The 12500-nt window shown below is 33.6% G+C and overlaps 1 protein-coding gene across 1 annotated transcript in view; it reads right to left on the bottom strand.

Moving 5' to 3' along the window:
- The window catches only part of LOC144976979 (adenylate cyclase type 2-like), a 116114-nt gene that overhangs the window by 6102 nt on the left and 97512 nt on the right, over window positions 1–12500 (bottom strand). Inside the window, exons 17-23 of the mRNA XM_078921636.1 lie at window positions 10207–10335; window positions 8926–9060; window positions 7304–7470; window positions 5398–5548; window positions 4057–4149; window positions 2906–3052; window positions 2035–2133 (exon numbers count right to left, since the gene is read on the bottom strand). Coding sequence (XP_078777762.1) covers window positions 2035–2133; window positions 2906–3052; window positions 4057–4149; window positions 5398–5548; window positions 7304–7470; window positions 8926–9060; window positions 10207–10335 — 921 coding nt within the window. The remainder of the gene's footprint in view (window positions 1–2034; window positions 2134–2905; window positions 3053–4056; window positions 4150–5397; window positions 5549–7303; window positions 7471–8925; window positions 9061–10206; window positions 10336–12500) is intronic.

Raw genomic sequence — 12500 nt, 5'->3', positions numbered from 1 at the left:
GCCAGGCGGAGTTGTCGTACCAATAAGGTTGCAGGTTCAAACCTCATCACCGCCGCGCTAAATTTTTATTCTCTCTTGTCTTCTGGCACTTTCCTACTCACTCATCTCTTGTTGGATCCATTGTACCACGAGGTCCCCGGTTCGAGTCCAAGGCATGATTGTTTTTTTTTTTCTCAACTTTTATTTCTATCCGCTAATTGCTTTTTTTGTGTAATACTATACGATTCTTACACTCTTGCTTTTTGGAATTACGGACGTGTTCCCAACCACTGCACGAGCTTGCGAGTATGCGTTGGGAACAAAGTTCGAATTTCAAAGCGCAGGAGTGTAACAAATCTTTTATTATACCCCTGAATCGATTCCTATTTCGTCATGTTTGAATAAAAGACATCTTCAAAAACATTTAAATGATAATTCATTTTAAAGAATATGATGATTAGTAAATTTAACGATTTACAATCTGACGTCAAAAATTATTATTGTAAACATGATATCATTAAGCGTTACAATTTAGGGAGAGGGGTAGAATAATCCTCGATAAAAAATATTCTCTTAAAAGAAATATCTCGTTTAACCCTCTCCTTTCCAACTATAGGAAAATCGTCATATTAGTAACGATACAGCCAGCATTTTTTCTCATTCACATTTTTTTTCGTACATCATCAAATTTGAAGAATTTACTTTGTTACAGTTATGAGATTTTTATGCTGTGTTGTCATATCTTGTTTTGCTGAACAAAATTATGTATAGCATAGCATGTATTTATTTTTATTTAGTAAGAGTACACAATATAAATTTTTATGTTGGTAGGGTATGACGCTCTGGGGAAAATCCGGAAAATGGAGAGAGTTAAGACGTTATGGCATTGGGGGGGGGGGGGGGGGGGGCGTTATAATCTGTCACTTGATAAAGTTAAAAAGCAATGGCAAATAAATGTTATTTTACTGTAAATGAGGCAGAGCGATGAAGAAGATGAGTTACACATTAGAATCACCAGAGAAAATCTGAACTTTCAAAGTTTGCAGAGTTAGGCAAACAAGACAATGTTTTCCTCTTAAACTCACCAAATACGTGACAAAGAATGCAGTTTTTTTTTCTAAATTGTGATAAACGACTTAGCAGGTTGTGAAAATGGATTCCTCACTTTTCAGCGCTGCACTGAGGTTAACTCTCTCTTTACCAACCATTTCAAACAGATTAGCAACAAGTATATTGTATATTTTGAGCTCTGCAACACAGTGTCGAGTTTATATAGATATAACTATAACAGAATGAAATCAGAATAAGAAAATTGTTGGCTGCATCGTAAGTAATGTGACGATTTTCCCTGTAGCTGGTAAGGAGAGGGTTAATGCCCTGGACTTTACTCTAAGAAGATCATTGTGACAAATAACCTAATTTGATGATAACAATGAAAAAATAATTATTAAACAGTGATTGATATCTTCTTCCTTCGTATCATAAAACTGAAAATACTCTCAATATCACGATGGTTCATATGAAGGAAACCTCCACTTACTACTAGCCTGCATGGTATTGGACCGAAAGATTCAATACAATCATAATGTGAACATTTCATTGTTAACAAATTGCGATACTTATTCATAGTGACATGTACTCGTATTTCATAAACCCTCTCCTTACAAACTATAGGAAAATCGTCACATTCGTTAAGATATAAACAACATTTTTCTTATTCAAATTTCATTTGTACATCATAAAACCTAAAGAAAATGAACAGTGTGTTGTAGAGTATGTTTTGCTTACGAAATTATGTAGTCTATGGCAAGAAAATTACTGCTATTATGTCTGAGTGATAAAAAATGTATTTTTGTGTTAGTTTAGTGTGAAGTTTTGGGGACAATCCTGAAACTGGCTGGTCAGGAGAGATTTAAATGGTGGCACATAATTATGTGTCTGCCGGTCGAGGTACAAGTGTAGGTTCTTATCAATTCATCAAAATATCCGGTATTTAAAAAAATTTAGCTACTTCAAATTGACAATTTCATACTTGAATAGAAAACTAATGTTCACCTGACATTTGTCCAGCCCATTGTAAAGCCCCGTGGCTGCCATGTAGGTACTCCCTATCGTCTTGATTTTCTCCACTTCTTGGTGTTGACGAATCAGCAACTATGGAAATTATTGTATTAATTATAATTCATGGATTTATTTTAACTCACTCAATCCTAGAGATTTTTTTTGCTACTTTTCAAAACTGGAAAAAATGTATTAAAAATGAGCATGTACAGAGATAGTTATTCAACTACCATTAACATGTAAAAATTAAGAACATTAGCTTTGATACTTCACCTATAATTTGTCTCAGAAAAATGTAATAAATAGGCATGAGGTAAAAGTAACCCCGGGTATACTACGGATATAGTCGGTGTTAGGGTTGAGTGAGTTAAGATGATGAATGGATGATGATCATTTCATTAGGAGGGAGGAGGGCAGCATGGGTCCGCGGTACAGACTTCATTGCTTAACCTATAAGACTGATGTAGAGTCCAGCCGTCAATAGATGTGGTCTTGAGCAATCACATCGCACAATCTCTCAGGAGGTTGCTTTTCTTACAGCGACTCAGAATGGTGTATATTTATAATTATGGGAGCAAGACAATAACAATGACAATGATGATGATGACGATGCTGATGATGATGGTTATGATGATGATGATTATGGTGATAATCGAAATGAAGTAAAGCTTCAAAAATATTGAATAAGACTAATGTTATAATTATATATTAAAAAAAAAAGAAACTGGGATTCAAAGAAGTTTTAAAAATTGAAAATATTGCAGTTTGTATAAAAGGGACTAACGAGAGAAGAAGAAAAAATGCCCGTAAAACGTATCTGAAAAGAGAAATCAGACAAAGCAGGCACTTCAAATTAATCACTCACCAGATCAAAATCTGAGATGATTTCATTGAGAACTCGGATACATTCCATGCCCTCTCCGTTTGTTGAAGTTTGCTGGTAAAAGTTCTTGAAGTTTGGGATAGAGGCAAACATGACACATGCGTGCTCATGATCTTCGTGATACAAGTCCTGTGTCGAAATTTTATAAATAAGTAATAATGATAATAATATTTATAATAATAATAATAATAATAATAATAATAATAATAATAATATAATAATAATAATAATAATAATAATAATAATGATAATAATAATGGTAATAATAATAACAATAATAACAATAATAATAATGATAATAATAATAATAATAATAATAATAATAATAATAATAATATATAATAATAATAATAATAATAATAATATAATAATAATAATAAATAATAATAATAATTAATAATAATAATAATAATAATAATAATAATAATAATAATAATAATAATAATAATATAATAATAATAATAATAATAATAATAATATAATAATAATAATAATAATAATAATAATAATAATATAATAATAATAATATATAATAATATATAATAATAATAATAATAATATAATAATAATAATAATAATAATAATATAATAATAATAATAATAATAATAATAAAATAATAATAATAATAATAATAATAATAATAATAATAATATAATAATAATAATAATAATAATAATAATAATAATAATAAATAATAATAATATAATAATAATTAATAATAATAATAATAATAACAACAATAATAGTTATATTAAAGATAACCTGATCAACAACAAATACATTCAATAACGACGTATTGTCATAAGGGGGAAAATCGAGTAAAATCTAAAGTCGATATTTCCGAGAAGAGTTGCCTTCATCTTGTGGCTCATAATAATCTCAGTCGCAGTACTAGCAGTTGTATTTACTATGATCAACGTTGTCGTCGTCGTCATCATCATCATCATCATCATCATCATCATCATCATCATCATCATCATCATCATCATCATCATCACCCCGTCTTCAACACTACATTCGCACTACCACTACCACCAGCACCACTACCAATATAACTAATATCAATATATATATATATATATATATATATATATATATATATATATATATATATATATATATATATACCTACATCATTTGTCCTGGATCGGAGGTAGTAGGCAGTAACATGGGAAGGTAGAATATTTTCTAGAATAATCTTGTTGATGGCTCCCATCACTCTCACCTTAAATACAAAATAAACAAACAAGCGAACACATGAATATATCGTACAACATCTCAATTGTCTAAAGTAGTCCTTTCAACTCTTAAGCGTTGTAAAGCACCTGACGCCTAATTTTGCGGCTGTGTGGTCTTGTGGTATGACACTCGTTTTTGGATCGGAAGGTCCTGGGTTCGAGCCTCGATCGGTGCATAGTTGAGTCCTTGGAACAGGCTGTCCACTCACATTCTCTCACCGCACTCAGGTATAATGAGTACCTGGCCGTTAACAGCACTCTCTCTGTCGGAAAAAAAATATAATATCGCCTAACTGGCGTCATGTTGTTTCGTTCTACATTTTTCGTGCTGCTGTTGGTCAGAGACACCTTGTAAAGCGATTTGAGCACCCTGAGTGGATATTGCACTATATAAATAGCTCAAGAAGTTTCCTCCGGTTTCTTTGGATTAAACGGACAACAGTAATTGTCAATATCTCTCAGGACATGACTCTTGATATAACACTAAGTTATAAGACTGCCTAGTTTTTAACTTTGTTTTTATTTTCAGATTTAAAAAAAAGTTAACAAGCTTTTTTCTTGAATAAGAAGATCAGGATAACCAGAGACTCTTGGTTTTCATCGTCATATGTGGCTCAGTAGTACGGTCTTATTATCCTAAAGGTACCGATTTCGACTACCCGCCTCTTTGTGTGGCCTTGAGCAAGTCACCTCGCCCTACTCACTTTGTGGCTCTGCACTGTGACTGACGCCTGGGTTATTCCAGTCTTCCCTTGGAATAGACCCTAAAAAGACAAATTTTCCCTTAGGGATAATTAAAGGGAATTTTATTAATTTATTTCATTTATTTATAATTCCTTACACATTCTTGTTGTGTAACCTATGAGACTACACATCGTTGAGAATGTACTCCAATAGTCTGGAAAAATTTGATATTTTGTCTCTAAACAATAAATTTAATTCAGTGTGATGTCTCACCAGACAATGTAAATCTTGCTCCTCGAAGCTCGAATAAATAAATAACAATGTGAAATTGAATGTAAGCTTCAATTTAATATACGAAAACAGATAAAAAGGGACGTTTCGGGTTTCCCCTTTATCAGCAAAACAGGATGAATGAAACACTACAGACGAATGGGATAATGTGGTTGTGGCGTTGTTAAGATGAATAAACAAAAACATTGATGGGCAGGAACTCCTTATGCTCTGTAACTAAAACATAAAACTAAAACATAAAACAATAACACCTAACTTACTTGTTCTGTTTCCTCCTGGAATTCCATTTTAAATTTGTGGCCAACTCTATTGACCGCCTCCATCTGCCGATCCAGGAAATGCATGGTGCCCAGTAGAAGTGCCAGTTGGGCAGTGACGTATATAGGCATCCCGAGCTGGAAGAGCTCAAAACTGTCGGAAAGATTTTTCAGAAATAGATGAAAATAATAATATTCATGTGACCCACCGTCTCAAAACGGTAGTATGTCGGGCGGGGTGAAAACGGTGTCAAAAAGTAGTTAAACCCTCTCCACATTCGTTACGATAAAACCAACCTTTTTCTTCATCAAATTTCTTTTGTACATCATAAAATTTAAAGAAAATGAACAGTGTGTTGTAGAGCATGTTTTTCTAAAGAAACTATGTTTTGCAAGAATTTTATTGTTATTATCTATGTATGAGTGATAAAAAGGTATATTTTTGTGTTAGTTGGGTTTGAAGTTTTGGGCAATATCTTGAAAATGCTTGGCAAGGGGAGGGTTAATAGTAGAAATAGTACAAAAAAATGTAAGATTTTGATGGTTGTCACTTGGAAAAACGATGTCTATTGTATGGAATGGAAGTTTGAAAATTAACACAAGAGTCACATTACTCTTAGACTATACAATGAATTTATAGCGCCCAAGTCACCCCGACACAATACCGTTTTCAGACGGAGAGTCACATTTAAATGTTGTTGTACAATGATAAAAACAACAACAACTATACTGGATGTCTCATAACTCATAAGGCTACCTTGGTATGATTACTGACTCCATGAATCAAAATAACAGGTCTATTTTTTTAACATTGTCAATTTAAACGCACTGTTAAAAAAACAAAGTGATAAAATGTGTAGCAGGCACCAGTGTAAAATAAAATTATAAAACGGCGTTAGTGAAACAGTGCCACAGCCACACACACACACACACACACACACACACACACACACACACACACACACGCACCCACACACACACACACAAACAAAAAAAGGGAAAGAAAAATAGAAGGAAAAAAAAAACATCCGAGAAAATCAGCCGTCTTGATTGACAATCAATCGGCTGTCAGACCTCATGATTATCGGTCAGACATGCTACTATTATATCACAGACGTTAACCCACATTTGGGAGATTTATTGCTTATAGATAGAACGAAGATGACGTCACTCAAGCCTTTGTTATTGTATTTTGCCATCCGCGTTTGTGAGTGATTTTCACTAAACTGTATCAACCAGACTATAAAAGTTCATGGTTACACACAGTTTTGTGTGTTGGTACGTTATACCTCCGGATGGCAATGTTATGAGCTTCTTATCCAAGCGCATACTATCTATACTCTTCACAATGGTCCGCTTTTGGCTTCTCCGCTGTGAACCCTCGCCTGCCTCATAATGAACAGACATTGAACACGGAGGACGAAGACAAAGTCATTAGAGGAGGTAGAAAAGTTGAGTCCTTGGAAAAGACTCTTTACTCACATCCTATCACCGTACTACGGTGATAAACGAGCTCCTAGCCGTTAACAGCTTTGTCTCTGTCGAGATTATAATATGCTGAAATTAAATACAGCGATGCAACTCCAAAACATCAGACTCTAGGTCTTAAACTAAAAATTACATTGTCTTAAACACACACAAACACACACATACATACACACAGACAAACAACACAAATCAGACTCCTATTTTGCTTCTCATTCTACTGACATAATGACAGACAAGTTTGAAGCGAACGTTCAAAGCCGGACAAAGATTCTGATTAATATCACCATACATCTTGTATTACACGTCCAGTATTGCTACTGTACTGTCAGCTAGGAACCCAATGTAAAGCGCTTTGAGCACGTTTAGTGGATATTGCGCTACACTAAATGCTCTCAAGCTTTTAATTTTTGTTGTCGCTTACCTGTCTTTGGTACTATTGTAGCTGTTGAACACCTCGTCCTTGATGTGATGGACTACAACGTTGATAATAATGAACATGGAGGTTTGAAAGACGGACTTGATGATGAAAGAAATACGGATGAAGACGCTAAAGGATGAGGTAGCTAATAGAAAGCTGAGGAGGAAATACTGAAGAAGAAAAAGAGACGTGTACAGGCAAATACAAAATATATATGAATACAATTCAATACAGCACCATTCAACAGATTCGATGAGAGCGAATGCTCGAAACAATATTATTGTTGAAGTTGATCATAATTATACTTTAAATATTTTATAAACAGCTCCTTTTATCAAAACGTTGAGTACTATTATTTCACGGTTTTTGTTTGTATAATATATATATATATATATATATATATATATATATATATATATATATATATAGATATATATATATATAATATATATATATATATATATATATATATATATATATATATATATATATTTCATACTGTTGAAGTCGCCTGTTAGGCGTCATATTTGTACTTCTAACAGTTTTCCATTATCCATTACGGCTTATAGCCAGGAATCGACTCACACCTGAATTGAGCGGGGCAACCCTTGATTAGCTGATTGACCATGGGCACAATGCAATCGCGATAAATTTGCGATAATTTTAAACATTGGTTGTCTTAGTGATAAGACGAGATATGACACGCCAACCGACGCCACGACAACCACTGTCTCAATCATAGATACATGTGAGGTACTCTAAGGAAATGATTGGCATGTCCAATTGTATGCGGCTAAGTTGCTTTGTGATCTCTGGTATCGGAAGGTCCTGGGTTCGAGTCCCGCTTTGAGCGGCGCATAGTCGAGTTTCTGGACAACATGGATGATTCCTGTTGACATCAGTCATCTTGTTTGATGGGTTATCTATATTCCTTCATCGAATGACTAGGCGACGGGACCAACTATCGTTGGAAAAGGACATAATTTTTATGTCAATATTTCTGAACTCAAACACAATTTATGTCAGAAAACTTTACTTCAAATATCAGTGGAATATAATGAAGGTAGACGTCTACATCTAATCTATTAATATTTAATCTGAAAACAACATTCTCTGATCAAAGTGAAAAAAAAGTGTTAGAGTTCAGCAGGATGTGCATTTTTGTTACACTCAAAACAGATTCTTAAATTATTTTATGATGAGTATTTTGTTAACTGATGTTGGATCACAAATATAATGTTAATAGTGGTGATATAATGATGACGATGATAATGATAATGATGATGATGATGATGATGATGATGATGATGATGATGATGATGATGATGATATGGATGATTATAAAGAAAATACCGAGGACGACGATTCTGCTACTGTTGTTTCTGCTGCTGATTATGATGGTAATCTTGATGATAATGATGGTGGTTATTAGGAAGCGGAAGAAGGAAAGGAAGAGATGAAGGGGAGGAGAGTGAAGAGGAGGATAAAAAAAAGAGACAAAAAATGGAAGCGTCTGAGAGGAAGTAGAGTAGAGGTTGCGCAGTAGCAAGGTAAAGACTCAAAACAACCACCACCATCCCGCCAACTCACAGCATCAAAACAACCAAATCACCATGGTTACTTACACTGACGTATATACAATCCGAGGAACTAATCATTGAAGAAGATGACGATGATGATGATGGTGATGATAATGTGCTGACATTGGATTTGTTGGTTCTTGTATCAGATGTAGTTTTATTTTTAATATCACATCCCTCCTGAAGAAATATGAAGCATTGATTAAAGTTGTTAAATTTTGTGGCAAATTTTTCTAATTTCGTTTAATTCTTAATTCAAAACTTTAAGTTGAAGGCTTTCATAAATCGTACATGGTGATATCACCATCAAGTAATTTATCTGAAATTTTTTTAATAGAAATGTTTTGAAGAAAGGCTTTTCATAATTCAATTCGTTCGAAATTGAAGAATAATTTTGTAATTTGTTTTAGATTGAAATCTAATTTTATAACGACTATACATCAGAAGAAATTGATCCCAATGTAACAATTAATATTCGAAGACCAAAGTGATTCATATCTATGGTTGTAATTGCAAAGTTATATGTTTAAAGACAAACAAAAACGCATAGCATTAAAAAAAATCAAAAATAAATTTGACCCATCGAGTCAATCTAGTATAATTTTGAATTCAAAAATTTTGATAGTACTGAATTCAATGTTAAAATATTAACAATTACGAAATTTAATATAGGATTTAAGCATGTTGATTGGATTATAAATGCGTTAAATCTAAGACTTTCACTAGGTTGACGAGGACATTATAACATAATACACGTGGTTTAGTCTTAATATTTACACCCCTTCTCATCCAAAACCATTCATAAAAAGAGGGAGTCTAGTCTATATAATTAGGAACATATGAGGCAAAACAAATTGAATTGAATTGAATGGAGAATGTCAACGAGAATATTTCTATTTATTATCGTCCGCATCTATTATTTTGACTTGACCTCATGAGCGTGGGTCAAGGGGCAAGGTTTTACTCTCTCTCTCTCTCTCTCTCTCTCTCTCTCTCTCTCTCTCTCTCTCTCTCTCTCTCTCTCTCTCTTTAGTTATGTGATTACGTCATTACTTTTAGCGCTAATCATAAACCACGATTGATGAGTCATGATCGATCGTCTATGGACTTCTAACGCATGTTTATGCCACAAAGAAAATGATAGACAAAACTGACAAGGGCTGTAATAATAATACGTTTCGCAGCTGAAGAAATTACATTCACCCTCTTGTTTAAAAACATTTGATTTAACTCAAATTTTATCATTTAGAATTTTGATTAAGTTTTTAGTTTCAGGTTCACCTTGACATGATAGTGAAATGAGTAACAATAAATAAGCAGACATACCATGCTGACGAAAGGAATGAGATAGTTGAAAGCGAGTGCAATGATCGACATGACCACTCTAAGGTTGTAGCTTTTTTCTATAAAGATAGTGACTTGTCTCAGGGTTCTTGAAATCCCTGTCTTGCTTTGCTGTAAGACGTAGAGAGAAATAATAAAAACAAAACATGAGTTGTAATATATCGCAATATTATCTATCAAATGTGATAACATCACTTAAAAAGGGGTTTAAAACACTTTCTGTGTAATCTGATGATATGGCTACCTAATCTATACCTATAACTCTAAAGGTTGTAGCTTTTTTCTATGTAGATGGTGATTTCTCTCAGGGTTCTTGATATCCCTCTCTTGCTTTGCTGTTAGACGTGGTAAGAAGAACATACGTTCCCATAGATGGTATGTGTTTATAATCTGCCCGCCAGATCAGTCGCACCAACAGACAAGAGTATGTGTTACCTTAAATGTTTATAGTCTGATTGGGAGAGAATTTAGTGAATACTAATCACTCAACTGGCGGTCTAAAAACGATAACAAGAATCTGAGTAAACTCAACTTTATTCATTCTATAAAGCGCAATATCAATTAAGTCCTAGTATGTTCAAAATGTGTCACAATAGTTCCAACACACCCAGCTGAGGTAGTCACCATTTTCTATAAAATTGATGATTTGCCTCAGACACTCCAGGTCTTCTTAACTGAGAGATGTAGAGATAAATTTTAAAAGAGATGAGCTAGGAAATAGAGCATTACCCACCAAATGTAATCAAATCACTTTAACTGGGCTCAAAATACTTTTCGTTTAATCTAATGATAAATCCACCTAACATACTATTTCTAAGGTTGATCTTTTTCTATAAATATGGTGATTTGGCAGATTGTTCTAAATACCAAAGTCTTGCATTGCTGTAAAACGTAGAAAGAATAACGTGAATTTTTTTATTGCACAATATTCACAGAATGCAGGATGTTTATATAATCTTTTCTACGGGTTCCATGTTAAGATCATACCACAAGGGCATTTCTTGCACAGTTACTTGTTGATAAGTCGTTTAAGAGCAATAGGTCACACAGAGCTGATTATTCTTAATCATATAACATCAATAGTACAATAACAAAGAATTACAATTCATTTGATCGGAGGACAGTATATTCTAAGTACTTTTCGCCGGATTTAGCATACCAATCTACCCGATTACCGGTGGATGCAAGAGTAAGAAAGGAGGAAAAAAAATAGATCAAAGCGGCGATTGATACCAGACTATTTTAGGAGTTCTATACCAACTGAAATATAGAACAAACAAATATGACGTCACTCGGCTCTTTGTTATTGCATTTAGACCGTCAGCTGGGCGATTAGTTCTCACTAAAATTTATCAATTAGAGAAGTCCCAGGTTTGGGAGTTTTTACCAAGATGAGGGTCATTGAACGACGAATTCTTTACCAAAATTTTAACTAGACGTTTCTTTCAAAGTACGAAGGAGTGGAAAAAGACTGTCTATATTGTTATTATTAATATTATAACACCCCTCTACTCTTCGTCTCAGTAGATAAACCAGTCAAAAAGAATGCAGATTGACCGCTAACCTTCACCTCGCACCGAACTGAGCTTTTATTGAGTTAGGTCAACATCACTTAAACAATAAAAACAAAGGGGAGCACTGTAATGCGCATCACACAGGGTGATTTTTTTTACACTTTAAATTAAACTAAAACATACTTCTAATACCGACGTACTTGAAAATTATATTTACTCTTCTGGTAGTTTCATATTTACTGACTTTAACGATGATTATATAGGCAATTGTACACCAGGGGTGTTATAATTCAGCTTTTGTTAATATTTCGTAACATCGGAGATTGCCCTCTCAGGGTAGATCTCATCCCTCGGTCCCAAATCCAACAAATGGTCAAAAAGTGTATATTCTTCTTTTCATTTATTCATGCTATTCATAACAATGTTTTTTTTTCTTGCATTATATTCTGTCTTGTTTCACTCAAATGACATTTGACTCCAATGTCTTATTTTATTCAGCTTTCTTTTCTTGTCTGTGTTTTTTTTGATATTACGGACCCTCTCTATCTCTACGCCCTCGGTAACTTACCAGTTACCCCTTGAGTCCCGACCAAGATCCCCAGATATTTGTTTAAATCGACATGCACATCGGTTTAAATCAATTAACACATTGTTTCCTAATACAATGCAATTTATACAATTTATTCCGAGGTTTCAAAGTGCTGATTACGTTTTCCACTGCATTATCTATTTAAAAACAAAGCACACCATATGGAACCAAAT

The sequence above is a fragment of the Berghia stephanieae genome, chromosome 7 (assembly GCF_034508935.2).
Source record: "Berghia stephanieae isolate SIO BIC M18660-M18661 chromosome 7, UCSD_Bste_1.3, whole genome shotgun sequence".
Lineage (NCBI taxonomy): Eukaryota > Metazoa > Mollusca > Gastropoda > Nudibranchia > Aeolidiidae > Berghia > Berghia stephanieae.
Note: the sequence above shows the minus strand (reverse complement) of the source record. Positions and strands in the feature narration are given on the sequence as shown.